This window comes from Trachypithecus francoisi, unplaced genomic scaffold, assembly GCF_009764315.1.
Source record: "Trachypithecus francoisi isolate TF-2019V2 unplaced genomic scaffold, Tfra_2.0 Lachesis_group0, whole genome shotgun sequence".
Lineage (NCBI taxonomy): Eukaryota > Metazoa > Chordata > Mammalia > Primates > Cercopithecidae > Trachypithecus > Trachypithecus francoisi.
The window spans coordinates 20,888,959-20,908,368 of NW_022681453.1; the positions used below are offsets into that span (position 1 = coordinate 20,888,959).

General features: G+C 40.7%; 1 protein-coding gene across 13 annotated transcripts in view; it reads right to left on the bottom strand.

Annotated features, from left to right (window-relative positions):
- The window catches only part of SFMBT1 (Scm like with four mbt domains 1), a 157,377-nt gene that overhangs the window by 37,519 nt on the left and 100,448 nt on the right, over positions 1 to 19,410 (bottom strand). For 11 of the 13 annotated variants that reach the window (XM_033210115.1, XM_033210114.1, XM_033210105.1 and 8 more), the window contains one exon: positions 4,157 to 4,397. In XM_033210115.1, coding sequence (XP_033066006.1) covers positions 4,157 to 4,397 — 241 coding nt within the window. Of the gene's footprint in view, positions 1 to 4,156; positions 4,398 to 18,531; positions 18,629 to 19,410 lie in introns of all 13 variants that reach the window. The other 2 variants (XM_033210117.1, XM_033210116.1) reach the window with 1 other exon arrangement.

The following is a 19,410-nucleotide window of genomic DNA, read 5'->3' on the forward strand; positions in this document are numbered from 1 at the left end:
CTAAACCAGGATTTACAAGCTACAACCCATGGGCTTAATTCAGCCTACTGTCTATTTTTGTTAATAAAGCTTTACTAGAACATGGCCATACCCATTTGTTTACATATTGTCTGTGGCTGCTTTCACACTACAAAGGTAGCGTTTTAGCAGCTTTGACAGAGATTGTATGATTAGTAAAGCCTAAAGTATTTACTATCTTGCCCTTTACAGATAATTTGCCAATGCCTGGCTTATACCTCACACTCCGCCCATGCCCAACCAAGGATCAGTTAGAAGACAATTCCAGATAGCATACAATTTCATCCATATATATATTTCAGTACATATTTCTAAAAGAAAATATTTTCTTACAAAGTGTTATATAAAGGTAATCAGTAGAACAAAAATAAGAACCTTTCTATAAGCCGAAAGAGAAACTATATGTGTAAACAGGATAGATCACATAGTTAAAAAGAAACTACATACACACAAAGTATGTAACATTTAACAATATAAAATTGAGGCCATGTATATTAATAATATCAATAAGTGTTAATGTTAATGGACTTACTCTTCCATTAGAAGTAAACAAATAAATTTAGATTTCCTCATTAAGCAAAATCAAGGAAACCTAACTGTATACGGAGCTTGTGAGATAATCACACAAAGAGGAACTATTTCAGTGACTTTAAAATACAGTAAAACGTGAAAGTACGTCCCCAGTTAGGGATATATACTCTAAGGACAATAGCAACAACAACAAAAAAATGCAAAGAAAAAATCTTAAGCTATTTTTAGTAATCCTATTGTTAGTAGTAGACTTGATGTTATTACTTTGAAATAGTTGTTTGTATGTGGTAGGCAAAAGCAAATAAAGAATGAAATGTGGTCGGGTGCGGTGACTCACACCTATAATCCCAGCACTTTGGGAGGCCGAGGCAGGCAGATCACGAGGTCAGGAGATCCAGACCATCCTGGCTAACAAAGAATGAAATGTGTAATTGAGAACTAGGATTTTCAGCATGATAGAAAGGAAATAAAGCTTAGATGGATGAGTTAAACGAAAGCACTATCTTTCTGAATTTGTATTGGAAGCATCATGATGTAATTTATCCTGAGAAGAAGAAGAAATGCATTAACTCTAGACACTGAAAAGGCCAAGAAACACTAACCCAGTGACAATGAGCACACCCAGGTCTCTATTTATCTTGTCTCCACTGCTTTACCTATGTTTTTTTTTTTTTTTTTTTTTTTTGAGATGGAGTCTCACTCTGTCGCCCAGGCTGGAGTGCAGTGGCGTGATCTAGGCTCACTGCAAGCTCCGCCTCCTGGGCTCACACCATTCTCCTGCCTCAGCCTCCAGAGTAGCTGGGATTACAGGCGCCTGCCACCACGCCCGGAGAATTTTTTGTATTTTTAGTGGAGACGAGGTTTCACTGTGTTAGCCAGGATGGTCTCTGCCTCCCAGGTTCAAGCAGTTCTCCTGCCTCAGCCTCCCGAGTAGCTGGGACTACAGGTACATGCCGCCATGCCCAGCTAATTTTTATATTTTTAGTGGAGAGGGGGTTTCACCATGTTGGCCAGGCTGGTCTCAAACTCCTGACCTCAAGTGATCTGCCGGCCTGAGCCTCCCAAAGTGCTGGGATTACCGGTGTAATCCGGCTACCATGCTGGACCATAATTCAGGTAAACCTTACAGAAATGAAAGAGGCCTTGTAATATATACTGAAAGGGATTACTATGTATATGGTAAAATCAAATGAGGGCAGCTACATCAAAATTGTTCTAATGAAAGTACTGAACTTTAAAGCAAAAATAACACCATGGATATTTAGGAAAAAGACCAAGTTTCTTACAAAGGAAAGAAAACAAGATTTTCATCAGAGTTATTAACAATGGTTTATGCCAAAAGACAATGGAATGTAACATATTTAAGAAATTTAATGAAAGAGAAAATATGAGAGAAGGATTTTATATCTAGCCAAACTGAACTTCAGATCTAAAGGCTATATACAAACTGTTATGAACAGGTAAGAACTAAGTAATATTGTTCCCATGAGCCCTTTCTAAGGAGTTCACTAGGGAATGAGCTTCAGATGAGCAAACTGATGAGGTAACATTAGCATGCGAAATGGTAGTGAATTAAATATATATATAACTATAGAACTTAAACTAAATGATGGTTGTAAGGGAGATACTATGGTATATATAATAGCTGCATGCTCTGAAAATGTAGTTAGAGTATTACTACAAAAACTATGGGACAAGAATGTGGAAAACGTGAATAGTTGTATAAGCCTACTAATTGTCTTAAAAAAAAAAAAAAAACAGCTTTCTTGCCATGTAATTTAACTATTTAACTTTTAAGTGTTAACTGGGAGTAAAAGGATATTACCTGAAATGAGATGCTGAAGGAGAGGAAACAGAGCTTACAGCTAACTTCAGTATTGTTTATAGAAACAACAACAAAATAGAAAGTAGTTCAAAAATAGAGAGGACTTAAGGCCAGAAGTTCGAGACTGGCCTGGGCAACACAGCAAAACTCTGTATCTACAAAAAAAAAGTTTAAAAATTAGTTGGGTGTGGTGACACACACCTGCAGACCCAGCTACCTGGCAGGGGTGAGGTGGGAGAATCACTTGAGCCCGGGAGTTTAAGGACACAGTGAGCTAGGATCACGCCACTGCACTCCAGCCTGGGTGACAGAGCGAGACTCTGTCTCAAAAAATAAAATAGAATGAAATTATTGTAAATGTTATTGGAATAGCTGGTAAAAACTGAATAAGGGCCAAAAACTGAGTAAGGGCCAGGCATGATGGCTTATGCCTGTGGTGCTAGCTACTGAGGCAGGATAATCACTTGAGCCCAGGAATTGGAGACCTGCCTGGGTGACATGGCAAGACCCTGCCTCAAGAAAATGGAAATGAAAATAAAAATAAAAATACTAGAAAGTGATATAAATATAAAAATAAGACCATGTTTATTAAACAATGTTCCTTTTAAAAAACTAGTACTATCTGTAGATTAAACAACAGTATCGTATCAAAGTTAATTTCCTCATTTTCATATTTTACTGTGACATGAATACTTTGTTTTTAGAAATATATACGGCATTTTTGAATAAAAGGGCATCATGTCTAAAACTGACTCTCACATGGTTCATTAAAAGAACATACGTAAAGCAGTGGAGACAAGATAAAGTAAACATAATATATGTCAACATTAACAACATTTGGAGAAACTTGGCAAAAAGTCTCCAATAATTTTTCATATGATTCTCATAACTTTCGGTAAATCTGAAATTATATCAAAGTAAGAAGTTAAAAGAAAAATACCAAAAGTCAGGTGTTTTCATTTTTTTGAGACAGTCTCACTCTGTCATTCAGGCTGGAGTGCATTGGTACGATCTCGGCTCACTGCAACCTCCACCTCCCAGGTTCAAGTAATTCTCCTGCCTCAGCCTCCTGAGTAGCTGGAATTACAGTCGTGCGCCACCACACCCGGCTAATTGTTTTGTATTTTTAGTAGAGACGGGGTTTTGCCATGTTGGCCAGGCTGGTCTCGAACTCCTGACCTCAGGTGATCCACCTCAGCCTCCCAAAGTGCTGCCATTACAGGCATGAGCCATCCCACCCAACCAACTCAGGGATTTTCTTAAATCCGGAGTCCTCTTATCTTTCCCCACCTTTATCTCACCCTTCTCTTTCTTTTGCCTTTATTGTCTCTCTTCTGCTTAATTTGGTTTCTACTCCTTCTGAAATGGTGCTTGATTTGGTTCATTTAAGAGTTCCTAATTACCAGATTGCTTGAGGGTATGAGGAGAGAGGACAATAAAAACAAAAGAAAATCAACAGCACATCAGTCTGGCCCAAAGGGCTTAAAAACAACCAGATCTACAAATCTCCAACTCAGAGAACCTCACAGTCTGAAAGGATGATAAGCAGCTAGTGTTCCCTATGAGCATCATAAAAACCTGAGGCTTTATGGAGCAAAGAAAATAATTTTAAAAGACAGGGAAATGTGTATTATTCCTTATAAATATTTTCACTCAAAATGCTAACCTAGAAAAGCTGGGTAAACCTATAGGCTTGAGAGATGGAAAAACTCAAGATTGTGGACAATCCAAATTTTCTTATAGCAAAATCATGTCACATCTTGATAGGAAGTATTTCATTACCTTCTGGGGCTTCAAGGGTCTTCTTATTCTGCTCACACCACCCAATGGGGTAGAGATCAGCCTTCCTGATGTCACACCAGAAATCTGCTCTCCGATCCTCCCCATAGCCATCATAGCGGAGAAGGAGCAACTGTTCACAGGTGGTGATGATGGTGGCAACCCAGTAGGTTTCAGGATCTGTTCTCACAGCCACCTCCAGCTTCATCCCAGGAGCAAATCCATTTTGCAAACGTGTGTCCACCTTAACAGGGAAATGTTATTAAGCATCAGACAAGTATCTTAAATGAGTATTTCTTTGACCAATGTTCTTTTTTAAGACTTAGAGGCCGGGCGCGGTGGCTCAAGCCTGTAATCCCAGCACTTTGGGAGGCCGAGATGGGCGGATCACGAGGTCAGGAGATCGAGTCCATCCTGGCTAACACGGTGAAACCCCGTCTCTACTGAAAAATACAAAAAACTAGCCGGGCGATGTGGCGGGCGCCTGTAGTCCCAGCTACATGGGAGGCTGAGGCAGGAGAATGGCATGAACCCAGGAGGCGGAGCTTGCAGTGAGCTGAGATCCGGCCACTGCACTCCAGCCTGGGCGACAGAGCGAGACTCCGTTTCAAAAAAAAAAAAAAGACTTAGAATTCTGAAGCACTAAATGCAAGAACATCTCTAGGAAAACCTGAGAAATTCCAATTCTAACTTACAGAAGTAATCCAGACAAAACAAACGAATAGCAATATTGCTCTGCTCCATCTGACAATGAAGGAACTCAATATTTTCACCAAAGCAGTCTATAATGATTACAGAAAATGCTTCCTATTAAGTATATACATTACTAGTCACTATTTTAATAGCTTTCAACCCATTGTTTTCAAGAATGATTTTTGCATCCATCAACAGGAAATTTATGAAGCTAGAAAAGTGAAAAGACAAAAATAAACCATAATGATAATAAATTAGTACAATATGTACCATATACAGGGAGCCATATTTCCCAGTTTCCCTACAAGTCTATGTTTCCACCAATTACTCTTAAATAATATTTAATAACATCTCCCCTTTCCCTCTCAAAACTGTTCTAATTTAGACGAAACGTTATACAGTCACAAAGGTCTGGGTTAGCAAATCTGGAACTATTAATACTTTACGTGTATACCAACATTAAATAAATATACTATGAATAATAAAAGCCAGGTTTCTCACCATGGGAGAAAAAAGTGACAAATAAGCAAAGGGAACCCTGTGGTGTTGGACTGAAATCAGACATATCTGAACAGGGACATGATGATTGACTGGTAGGCAGATAGAGACAGACAGGCAAATAGATAGATAGATGAATGGATAAAGAAATGAATGAATAATAGAGATAGAGACAACCATACACATGTATTTCCCAACTCTGTCAATTAAAAGGGACTACAAAAATGACAGCTAGTCACAATAAGCAAATATAGTGTACAAATTTTGATTTCTTTCTTTTCTTTTTTATTTTTGAGACAAAGTTTTGCTCTGGTCGCCCAGGCTGGAGTGCAGTGGTGCAATCTCGGCTCACTGCAAGCTCTGCCTCCTGGGTACAAGTGATTTTCCTGCCTCAGCCTCCCAAGCAGCTAGGATTACAGGCGCCCGCCACCAGGCCCAGCTAATTTTTTGTATTTTTAGTAGAGACGGGGTTTCACCATGTTGGCCAGGCTGGTCTTGAACTACTGACTTCAGGTGATCTACCCACCTCAGCCTCCCAAAGTGCTGGGATTACAGGCATGAGCCACCACGCCCGGTCTTTTTTTCACTTTTTTAGACAGGGACTCGCTCTGTCACCCACGCTAAAGTGTAGTGGTGCAATGTCGGCTCACTGCAACCTCAAGTCCTCCCACCTCAGCCTCTTGAGTAGCGGAGACCACAGATGTGCGCCACCATGCCTGGCTACTTTTTGTATTTTCTGTAGAGACAGGGTATTGTCATGTTGCCCAGGATGGTCTCAAACTCCCGACCTCAAGCAATCTGCCCATTTTGGCCTCCCAAAGTGCTGAAATTAGTCATGAACCACTGTGCCTGGCTCAAATTTTGATTTCTAAATACCATCTTCCAATTAAAAAAAACAACAAAACAAGGACTTCAGGGAAAAAAAAATGTATTCTGATTCTGAGATAGGAAAAATACAATTAGAGCCTGGAATATCTTGTGATGCCAGAAAGTAAGGAAATGATCAAAAAATGGGAGTATGTTGAAGGAACATACAAGACAACTAGAAGGACCTCACTGGCTACATGTGGGACAATTTGAGCAATAAAATAAATAGTAAGAGTAATGCATTATAACTAATAGATTTAAATAAGTATCCATGAGTCCACACTGATATAAATAAACAGGGGAGAGGGAATAGATCTTCCTTAGAGTAGAAAACCAGTTAATAAATATTGGGAAAAAAAAGATGGAAATAGAAAATCACTAGTAGACAAACACCACAGAGATAAACATTGCAGGAGCCGGGTGCAGTGGCTCATGCCTGTAATCCCAGCACTTTGGGAGGCTGAGGCAGGTGGATAACAGGGTCAGGAGATCGAGACCATCCTGGCTAACACAGTGAAACCCTGTCTCTACTAAAAATACAAAAAAAAATTAGCCAGGCATGGTGGCAGAACGGAACGGAAAGGAATGGAAAGGAAAAATAAAGGAAAAAAGAAAGGAAAAAGAAAAGGAAAGGAAAGGAGAGGAGAGGAGAGAGGAGAGGAGAGGGGAGGAGAAGGGAGGGGAGGGGAGGGGAGGGGAGGGGAGGGGAGGGGAGGGGAGGGGAGGGGAGGGGAGGGGAGAGGAGAGGAGAGGGGAGGAGAAGGGAGGGGAGGGGAGGGGAGGGGAGAGGAGAGGAGGAGAGAGGAGAGGAAGATTAAAAAAATAAAAATACAATAAAAAAGAGATAAACATTGCAGGCAAGAATTATTGATGGATTCTAAAATACTATGATGAGAAACAGGGTATCTGCAAAATCTCAAAGGTTCTCCCAGTAAGATTCTTGTTAACTTCAAAGGGGAAAACAGAACATTACAGTGAAAAAATCTGGCAGATGTCAAGTAACTAACCAAAGTTTGCATCAATATCATGTATCTCTGATTTCATACAAGATAACTACAATATCATTCCTACAACATTATTGCCAAATCTGCACAAATTCAATCCAATCATGAGAAAAAAACAAATTCAAATTGAGGAATATTCCACAAATAATTGACATGCAATATAGGCTCATCAAAAATGTCAAGTCCATGAAAGACAAAGAAAGAACGAGGAACTGTCATATACCAGAGGAGACTATGAAGACATGACAAATAAATACAATATGGCAACCACAGCCACTGGAAAATGCAAGTGGAATCCTGGAGACAGCCAGAGAGGGAAAGTCTCACATTCTGTGTGAAAAGTCTTCCCCCGCTAGTTACTACCTGTTCTATCACTATCCTAAACACTATGGTTAATATCGACTATGTTTCCACACTATGTTAATGAAATTATGCAGTATGAATATTTTTTGAGTGGAGCTTCTCTTGTCGAACATTACTTATACGAATACGTCACAATGTATTCATTCCACTTCTACTAGTTACTAGGTATTTGGGCAGTTCACAGTTTGGGGAAGCTACAAATAATGATGCCATAAACATTTTTGCTTGTCTCTTGGTACATACAGACATGAATTTCTAAAATAGATAACCAAACTGTTTTCCAAAATAGTTATACCAATTTAGTTTCCCAATAGCATACGATAAATCCTTTTGCTCCATTCTTTTTTTTTTTTTCTTGATACGAAGAGTCTCGCTCTGTCACCCAGGCTGGACTGCAGTGGAGTGATCTCGGCTCACTGCAAACTCTACCTTTCAGGTTCAAGTGATTCTCATTCCTCAGCCTCCCAAGTAGCTAGGACCACAGGCATGTGCCACTACACCTGGTTGATTTTTGTATTTTTTGTAGCAACAAGGTTTCACCATATTGGCCAGGCTGGTCTCAAACTCTTGGCCTCAAGCAATCCACCTGCCTCAGCCTCCTAAAGTGCTGGGATTACAGGCTTGAGTCACCATGCCTGGCTCCTTTTGCTCCATTCTAACCAACATTTTTGTATTTTCAGTCTTTTTCACTTTTTTTTTTTTTTTTTGAGATGGAGCCTCACTCTGTCGCCCAGGCTGGAGTGCAGTGGCGCGATCTAGGCTCACTGCAAGCTCCGCCTCCTGGGCTCATGCCATTCTCCTGCCTCAGCCTCCCGAGTAGCTGGGACTACAGGAGCCCACCACCACGCCTAGTTAATTTTTTGTATTTTTAGTAGAGATGGGGTTTCACCATGTCAGCCAGGATGGCCTCGATCTCCTGACCTTGTGATCCACCCGCCTCGGTCTCCCAAAGTGCTGGGATTACAGGCGTGAGCCACCACGCCCGGCCCCTTTTTTCACTTTTAACCATTTTGGAAGGTGTGTCATGTATCTTATTGTAATTTTAATTTGCATTATCTGATTATTAAGTTGATAACCTTTATATTTATTAGTCATTTAGATTTCTTCTTCTGGGAAATGCTTAAGTTCCTTACACATTTTTAAATTCAGTCTATATTGTGGACATCAGTTCTCTGACAGTTGTTTGTGTTGCAAATATTTTTCTCATTTTCACTATGATGTCTTTTGATAAACAGAAGTTCTTAAATTTATTGTAGTCTAATTTATCAATATTTTTCCTTAAAAAGTAGTGCTTTTTCTATGTATATACATTTTTGGGGGTTTTCTTTGCTTTTGTTTTTTTTCCCTGAGACAGAATCTCCTTCTGCCACCCAGGCTGGAGTGCAGTGGTGTGATATCAGCTCACTGCAACCTCTGCCTCCCGGGCTCAAGTGATTCTCCTGCCTCTGTCTCCTGAGTAGTTGGGACTACAGGCGTGCACCACCATGCCCGGTTGTTTTGTATTTTTAGTAGAGATGGGGTTTCACCATGTTGTCTAGGCTGGTCTCAGAATTCCTGACCTCAGGCAATCTGCCTGCCTCGGCCTCCCCGAGTGCTGGGATCACAGGCATGAGACATCACACCCAGCCCCTTTTTCTGTATTGTTAAACAAATCTTTTCCTATCCTTAAAGGTCATAAATACAATAAACTATATTATTATCTGGAAGCCTATCATAGTTAGAACTAACATCCACCTGGAATTAATGAAGTTAATACGAAGTTAAATATGGGTAAGGTTTTATTTGTTTCAACATGTGTATACAATTAAACCAGCACTTTTCTTGACCACTATAAGTCATCACCTTTGTAAGAAATCAAGTGTGCCTACAAAAGTGAATCTGTGTCTGATTTACTTTTCCTTAGAGGAGCACTATGCTATCCTAATTAAACACGGTATTCAGTATAGCAAGTCTTCTCATTTTGTCTTACTCCTTAGGTGTGTCTGGCTATGCTTGATCCATGATACACCCATATAAAAATCAGAATCAGTTTGTCAATTTCTACCTAATATTATGTATACATGTATTTCTTGGAATTTAATTTGTTTGCAGTAAATCTACAGACCTAGTGAGGGATCTTTCCAATAATGACTCTTTCATTACATGAACAAGGCGTATCCCTTCATGTATAAAGGTCTTTATTTTACATCGATAATGAATTGGAGTTTCCTTACAATTATTATTAATATTTTTGGAAATAGGGTCTCTCATTCTGCTGCCAGACTGAAGTACAGCGGCACAATCTTGGGTCACTGCACCTCTGTTTCCTGGGCTCAAAGGATCCCCCTGCCCCAGCCTCTGATGTAACTAGGATTACAAGTGTGCTCCACCATGCCTGGCTAATTTTTAATTTTTTTTTTTTTTTTTGTAGAAAAGGTCTCACTATATTGCCCAGGCTGGTCTCGCATTCCTGGACTCAAGCAAATTCTCCCACCTTGGCCTCCCAAAGTGCTGGGATTACAGGTGTGAGCCACTGCACCCAGCCCCCTTGCAATTTTTTTTACATTTAATCCTAGACATTTTACGTTTTTGATGTTACTGTATTTTCATTTAGTTCCAAATATTTCAAAGTTTCCCCTGAGATTGCTTCCTTTATCCGTGTGTTGTTTAATCTCTAAGTAACTAGGGACTTTCCAGCTATCTTTTTGTTATTGATTTCTAGTTTAATTTCACTGTGGTCTGAGAGTACACTGTATGATTTCTATTATTTTAAATTTGTTAAGGTGTGCTTTATGGGCCAGAGTGTGGTCTATCTTTGTGAATGTTCCATGTGAGCTTCAGAAGAATGTGTCTTCTGCTGTTGTTGAACGAGTCTATAGATGTCCATTATATTCAGTTGACTGATGGTGTTGCAGAGCTCAACAATGTCCTTATTGATTTTCTGCCTGCTGGATCTGTCCATTTTTGATAGGAGAGTGTTGAATTTTCCGACTAATAATATTGAATCCATTTGTTTCTCCTCGCAGTTCTATCAGGTTTTGACTCGTGTATTTTTACGTTCTGTTGTTAGGTGCATACATTTTAAGGACTAGTATGTCTTCTTGAAGAACTGACCCCTTTATTATTACGTAATGCCCTTCTTTTTTTTGAGACCGAGTTTCGCTCTTGTTGCCCAGGCTGGAGTGCAGTGGCGTGATCTCGGCTCACCGCAACCTCCACCTCCCGGATTCAAGCGATTCTCCTGCCTCAGCCTTCCTGAGTAGCTGGGATTACAGGCATGTGCCACCACACCCAGCTAATTTTGTATTTTCAGTAGAGATGGGGTTTCTCCATGTTGGTCAGGCTGGCCTCGAACTCTCAACCTCAGATGATCCACCCACCTTGGCCTCCCAAAGTGCCGGGATTATAGGCATAACATTTTTCTTTATCCCTGATAACTTTCCTTGCTCTGAAGTCAGCTCTGTCTGACATTAATATAGCTACCTACTCTTTTTTTTGTTTGTTTTTGAGACAGAGTCTCGCTCTGTTGCCCAGGCTGGAGTGCAGTGGCGAGATCTCCGCTCACTGCAAGCTCCGCCTCCTGGGTTCACGACGTTCTCCTGTCTCAGCCTCCTGAGTAGCTGGGACTACAGGCGCCTGCCACCACGCCTGGCTAATTTTTTTGTATTATTAGTAGAGACGGGGTTTCACCGTGTTAGCCAGGATGGTCTCGATCTCCTGACCTCGTGATCCGCCCGCCTCAGCCTCCCAAAGTACTGGGATTACAGGTGTGAGCCACCGCCCCCGGCCTACTCTTTTTTTGTTGTTGTTAGTGTTAGCACGGTATATCTTTCTCCATTCATTTACTTGTAACCTATATGTCTCTTTATATTTAAAGTGCTTTTATTATAAACAACATATAGTTGGGTCATATTTTTTGATCCACTCTGATAATCTCTGTCTTTTTAACAGTGCATTTAGACCACTGACGTTCAAAGTGATTACTGATATAGTTGGATTAATATCTACCACATGTTAGTGTTTTCTATTTGTTGCCTTGTTCTTTGTTTCTATTTTGTCTTTCACTCTTTATCTGCCTTCTGTGGTTTTAAATAAGCATTTTATAATATTCTGCTTTGCCTTCTTAGCATATTATATTTTTTTAACTGTTTTTAGTAGTTGCCCTAGAGCTTACAATATACATTTAAACTAATGCAAATCCACTTTGTGATTTTAAAAAAACCCTTATAATAACAATTCTAATTTTGCCATTTCTTCCCCTGTATCATTGCTACCATTTATATAGATAAGCATGCCTTAGCATATATTTATACATAAGCATACATAATCAAATAAATTGTTGCTATCATTACTTTTTTTGTTTTTTGAGATGGAGTCTCGCTCTGTTGCCCAGGCTGGAGTGCAATGGTGCAATCTCAGCTCACTGCAACCTCTGCCTCCCAGGTTCAAGCAATTCTCCTGCCTCAGCCTCCCAAGCAGGTGGAATTACAGGCACCCACCATCATCCTTGTCTAGTTTTTGTATTTTTGTAGAGACGAAGTTTTACCATGTTAGCCAGGCTGGTCTTCAACTCCTGACCTCAGGTGATCCTCCCGCCATGGCCTCCCAAAATGCTGGGATTACAGGCATGAGCCATCGTGCCTGGCTTCTATCATTACTTTGAATAAACTGTTACATGTTCCCTCAATAAAGAATAAGAAATATTGGGCCAGGCATGGTGGCTCATGCCATAATCCCAACATTTTGGGAGGCCAAGGCAGGAGGTTCACTTGAGGCCAGGAGTTTGAGACCAGCCTGGGCAACGTAGTAAGACCCCTCTCTACCAAAAAAAAATATATATTTTTAAGTTAGTTAAGCATGCTGGTGGGCATCTGTAGTCTCAGCTACTCTGGAGGCTGAGGCAGAAGGATTGCTTGAGCCTGCTGCAGTGAGCTAGGATCACACCACTGCACTCCAGTCTGGGCAACAGAGCAAGACTCTTATCTCTTAAAAAAATTAAAAACAAAAAGGAGAAGAAGAAAAGAAAATCAAAGGTTTTCTTTTGCATTTTAAAATTTCTTCTTCTTCAAAAAAAAAAAACCACATTCCTTCTCTAACACTCATTTTTTTTTTTTTTTTTTCCCCTTCCTCAGAAACCACATGCGGGCAAGGACAGAGACGAGTGAAATATTTAAGGCATTTAAAGCAAACGGCCACTAATTTAGAACTGTATATCAAGCAAAATTATCCTTAAAAAGTACTAAAGATTTTCTCAGGCAAACAAAAATTAAGGGATTCTGTCACCAGTAGACCTGCCTTACAAGAAATATTAAAAGAAATTCTTTTTTTTTTTTTTTTTTTTGAGATAGCATTTTGCTCTTGTTGCCCAGGCTGGAGTGCAATGGCACAATTTTGGCTCACTGCAACCTCCGCCTCCTGGGTTCAAGTGATTCTCCTGCCTCAGTCTCCCGAGTAGCTGGGATTACAGGCGCTTGCCACCATGGCTGGCTAATTTTTGTATTTTTAGTAGAGAAGGGGTTTCATCATGTTGGCCAGGCTGGTCTCTAACTTCTGACCTCAGGTGATCCACCCACCGCAGCCTCCCAGAGTGTTGGGATTACAGGCATGAGCCACCGCACCCGGCCCAATTCTTTACAAAGAAGGAAAATTATATCAGTCAGAAACTCAGATCTACATAAAAAAAAGAAGCACATCAGAAAAGAAATAAAATAAGGTAAAATAGAATCTTTAATTTTTCTGGCCGGGCGCGGTGGCTCAAGCCTGTAATCCCAGCACTTTGGGAGGCCGAGGCGGGTGGATCACGAGGTCAGGAGATCGAGACCCTCCTGGCTAACACGGTGAAACCCCGTCTCTACTAAAAATACAAAAAACTAGCCGGGCGCGGTGGCGGGCGCCTGTAGTCCCAGCTACTCGGAGGCTGAGGCGGGAGAATGGCGGGAACCCGGGAGGCGGAGCTTGCAGTGAGCCGAGATCGCACCACTGCACTCCAGCCTGGGCGACACAGCGAGACTCCGTCTCAAAAAAAAAAAAAAAAAGAATCTTTAATTTTTCTTTTTTCTTTTTTTTTTTTTTTTTTTTGAGACAGAATCTACTGTCACCCAGGATGGAGTGCAGTGGCACAATCATAGCTCACTGCAACCTCGGCCTCCAGGAGTCAAGTGATCCTCCCACTTCAGCCTCTCTAGTAGCTGGGACTTGTAGTACATGCCACCGCGCCCATGTAATTTTTAAATTTTTTGTAGAGACGGGGTCTCTCTACATTGATCAGCCTGGTCTCGAACTCCTGGGCTCCAGCAATCTTCCCACCGTGGCCTCCCAAAGTGCTGGGATTACAGGCATGAGCCACTGTGCCCAGTTTAATTTTTCTTATTCTGAATTGAACTATCAGATAATGGCTTGTTCAAAATAATAATAGCAACAAAGTATTTGGTGATCATAGCTTATTAATATTACAGCTTATAAATTAATGAATGACAGCAATGTTATAAGGGACATGAGGGAGGAATTGGTAATACTTTGGTATAAGCTACTTGTACTACCTGTGAAGTGGTATAGTGTTAACTTGAAAGAGGACTTGGATTAGTTGTAAATGTATACTGCAAACTCAAGGGCAACCACTAAAAAGAAAATAGAAAACATGTTAAGAGCACTGTGTTAAGTTAAACAAGATGGACAAAAAAGGACAAATATTACACAATTCTTATGTGAGGTACACAGAAAGAAGAGAGGTTACCAGGGTGTCAGGGAAGGACAGAATACAAAGTATTTAGTGTACACAGTTTCTACTTGAGATGATAAAAAAAAGTTCTGTTGATGGATGTACAACATTGTAAATGTAATTAATGTCACTGAACTATGCACTTAAAATTATTAAAATGAGGCCAGGTACAGTGGCTCACACTTGTAATCTCAGAACTTTGGGAGGTCAATGCAGGAGGACTGCTTGAGCCCAAGGGTTTGAGACCAGCCTGGGCAGCACAGTGAGACCCTGTCTCTATAAAAAAAAAAAAAAAAAAAATTAGCCAGGCATGGTGGTGCATGCCTGTAGTCCTATATGCTCAGGATGGTGGGGTGGGAGGATTGCTTGAGCCTAGGAGTTCAAGGTTACAATAAGCTATGATTGCACCACTACATGCCAGCCTGGGCAGGGTCTTACTTTTGTAAGATCCTGTCTATAAAAATAAATAAATAATTTTTAAAAAGTATTAAAATGGCAAATTGTATATATATATATATATATATATTTTTTTTTTTTTTTTTTTTTTTTTGAGGCGGAGTCTCGCTCTGTCGCCCGGACTGGAGTGCAGTGGCCGGATCTCAGCTCACTGCAAGCTCCGCCTCCTGGGTTTACGCCATTCTCCTGCCTCAGCCTCCCTAGTAGCTGGGACTACAGGCGCCTGCCACCTCGCCGGCTAGTTTTTGTATTTTTAGTAGAGACGGGGTTTCACCATGTTAGCCAGGATGGTCTCGATCTCCTGACCTCGTGATCCACCCGTCTCGGCCTCCCAAAGTGCTGGGATTACAGGCTTGAGCCACCGCGCCCGGCCGCAAATTGTATATATATATATTACAATTTTTTTTAATTTAGTGGTTGCCGAAAGGTTTTCAATATGCATCTTTAATTGCAGTCTACTTACAAATGACATTTTACCACTTCATATGTTATGTAAAGATCTTAGAATGGTATACTCCCAATCCTCCATCATTTGTGTTATTACAGTTACATATGCTATACACACACAGTAAATTTCTACTAGTTTTGCTTCAAAGTTATCTTTTAGAGATATTGAAATTAAGAAAAAATGAACTTTGTATCTATACGGCCGGGCACGGTGGCTCACGCCTGTAATCCCAGCACTTTGGGAGGCCGAGATGGGCAGATCACGAGGTCAGGAGATTGAGACCATCCTGGATAACACGGTGAAACCCCGTCTCTACTAAAAATACAAAAACAAATTAGCCGGGCGTGGTGGCGGGCGCCTGTAGTCCAGCTACTCAGGAGGCTGAGGCAGGAGAATGGCGTGAATCTGGGAGGCGGAGCTTGCAGTGAGCCGAGATTGCACCACTGCGCTCCAGCCTGGGGCACAGAGCGAGACTCCGTCTCAAAAAAAAAAAAAAGAAAGAAAGAAAAAATGAACTTTGTATCTATCTACATTTATACCACTCCCATAATTCTTTGTATAGATCCAAGTTTCTGTCTTATATCAAATTCCTTCTGTCTTAAGAAGTTTCCTTACTGTTTTTTGTAGTGCGGGTCTCCTGGTAATAAATTCCCTTACTTTCTGTTTTCCTTTAAAAAGTCTTTATTTCTCCTTCACTTTTGGATGAAATTTTTGCTAGATATAGAATTTCGGGTTAAGTTTTTTTCTTTCAACATCTTAAAAATCTTACCCAACTATCTGGGTTGCATAGTGTCTGAAAAGAATTGTCCTCTTTCTCTTTGGTTCTCAGTAGTCTGAATGTGATGTGTCTGGGCGGGTTTTATTTGTTTAGTAATTACTCTGTTTGCATTCTCTGAGTTTCTTGGATCTATGGTATAGTATCTTTCTTTTCTTTGGAAAATTGTCCATCTCATCAAATATCTTTTCCTCGCTCTTTTTCCTTCTGAGATTCCAATTACAAATATATTACACTTTTTGATATTATCTCACACTGTTGGTTGCTGTGGTCTCTTTTAAATTCCCACTCTTTTTGTCTCTTTGCATTTCAATCTGGGCTATTTCTAATGATCTGTCTTCAAGTTCATGGATCCTTTCCTCAGTTATGTCAAATCTACTGGTGAGCCTACCAAAGGCATTCAACTTTTTTATCACATTTTTCATTTCTATTATTTCTATTTCATTTTTTCTAATAGCTTCCACGTCTGCAGGAGTTCCTTTTCTGTTCATGCATGTTATCCACCTATTCTGCTAGAGCTTTTAACATATTAATCACAGTTATTTAAAATTCCAACATCTATGTCACATGAGTCTGGTTCTATTGATTGCTTTGTCTTTTGACGCTTTGCTGTTTGTCTCTTGCTTCTTTATGTGCCCCATAACATTTGGTTGGAAGTCAGACATTATGTATAGAACAGTCAAGACTGAGGCAAACAGTATTTATGCCTGGAAATGGGCATGTTTCTTCCTTTCTTAGGCCTTTAGTTTGAGAGAGAAAGTTAAGTTAATCTAGTTGGAAATGAAGCTGGATTTGTGTTTTATTGTTGCTACGGTGCATTCACAAGTACACCACAGGCTCCAAATTCCTCTAGTATTATCTAGGATTTAGGGTATAGCTCATTTGCCAGAGGTTTTTTCTTTTTATCTCAATGTCTGCTGTTCCACCCTCAGATTTAGGTCTTTTGTTGGTGACTACACCTCAGAGACCATCTCTTTCCATGCTCTTGCCTCTCCCATACAACAGACCACCATTTTTCAACACTCTAACTTGGTGGTGAGGAACAGGTAGGGGAGAGTACTCCCTGAGATTCAGCCACAGTCTTGGAGGCTCTGTGCCCCTGGGTCTAGAGGGTGAGAACTTCTCAGTGATTCTACCTGTCCCTCAACCTCAACAGCAGGGAATCCATAATGCTACAGTATGTATTCCTATCCCTCTCCCAAGGTACAGAGGGCTTATTTTCCCTTCTATTCTATTTCGCGGGTATAATGGGTCTGTATCTTTGTCACAGGATTAATAAGAGTTTGTAATCCTTCCCTAACAATTTAAAGTTTTTGTCCTAGAGTATGCAGGTAACACTTAGTGCCTTTCCCACAGTGGGTGCCTTTCCTTCCACCAGAATGCACATGAGCAAGGCTTTTTCACTCTTGGAGATGCTTTCTCCCTGCAAATCTGATTGATCTCTAATTCCTCCCTCCTGTGTTCCAAACTGGATCCTGTAAAACTCTTGCCATAGGCCTGCACATCCATCTCCTTTGATTTGGAGATCTGAGTTCTACCAGCTTTGCCTATGATCTGCTAGCCACAAGCATCCCATCGCAGAATCTTCCCACACCCATGCGTGATTTTCACTGTATTTGGCAGCCCTTCACCACAGATTATGATTCAGATTTACTAATATTTCCTACATTTGACAATAAAGAAGTTTTGCATTTGTTTCCCACTCTCCTGGTGGCTTTGTCATTCAAAGAGGTGAAATCTGTTTCTTAACATGACTTTTTTAGAACCAGAATCTTTGTAAGAAAATTTGTTCTCCATTTGAATATCAGTACAAATAAATAAGCTTGGGTACATACATATCAGAATAACATCAAAAACAAGAATTCAAAGGTATTATATCACCACTAAACAGGCTTTCCATGTTAAAAAAGAATATTGAAAACAATTACAAAAGATTAATCAATTCAATACGAAATAAAATCCTTATCTGAAATATGTAATTCTCACCACTTTAAGAGAGATATAAATGAACAAAGAATAATCAAAAAGGGCAGCTAACATGCCTGGGTTTTTACATATGGAAAACTAAAAATAGTGGGACTCCCTGGGCATGGTGGCTCAAGCCTGTAATACCAGCACTTTGGGAGGCCGAGGCAAGCGGATCACGAGTTCAGGAGATAGAGACCATCCTGGCTAACATGGTGAAACTCCATCTCTACTAAAAATACAAAAAATTAGCCAGGCATGATGGCAGGCGCCTGTAGTCCCAGCTACTCGGGAGGCTGAGGCAGGAGAATGGCGGGACTCTTTACCATATAAAGACAACAGCTAAAAGAATATGGTCAAACCTCACAAAATCACAGACAACACTGACTCTGCGTCAGTGTCTTCACAAATCCTAGAAAAAAAGAACTATGCCCTATGGAACACTGCTATGGGCTAAACGGTTCACCCCAAAATTTGTATGTTCAAACCCTAACCTCCAGTATGACTGTTTGGACATAGGCCATTTATGAAGGTTGTCATAGTCCATTTAGGGTGCTATACCAAAATATCTTAGACTGGAAAATGTATAAACAACAGAAATTTACTGCTCACAATTCTGGAGGCTGGAAAGTCCAAGATCAAGGCTCCAGCGGACTCAGGATCTGGTGAGAGCTCGCTTTCTGCTTCAAAGATGGTGCCTTCTTGCTGTCTTCACATGGTGGAAGTTGAGCAAACAAGCTCTATCAAGCCTCCTTTATAATGGCGCAATCCCATTTATGAGAAAAAGCCTTAATGGCCTAATCACCTCCCCAAGGCCCCACCTCTTCATACCACTGCAGTTGGAATTAGGTTTCAACATATAAATTTTGGAAAGGCACAAACATTTAGAGGTCAGAAGGATGGAGCCCTGATCTAACAGAATTGGTGTCCTTTAAGAAGAGACACCAGAGAGCTCTTTCTGTTTCTACTATGTGAGGACACAGCAACATGGCAACTATCTGCAAGCCAGAAAGAGGGCCCTCACCAGAAAGCAGCTACACACCTAGGCTTTCAGTCTCCACAACTGTGAGAAGATAAATGTCCGTTGTTTAAGCCACCTAGTCTACGACATTTTGCTATGGCAGCCCAAACAGACTATGACAAATATGAAATAAGTAGTTTTAGAATTAATTATTCTGTGTGTTTTAAGAGGGAGTTAGAGTAAACAGGTTAAAAACTAGGTCTAGGATGGGCAGAGTGACTCACGCCTGTAATCCCAGCACTTTGGGAGGCCAAGGCGGTAAGATTGCTTGAGCCCAGGAGTTTGAGACTGGCCAACACGGTGAAACACCATCTCGACTAAAAATTAGCTGGCTGTGGTGGTGCACAACTGTAGTTCCAGTTACTTAAGAGGCTGAGGTGGGAGGATCACCTGAGCCCAGGGGATTGAGCTACAGTGAGCTGTGATGGGCGACGGACTGAGACACTGACTGCCCCCCAACAGAAAAAAAC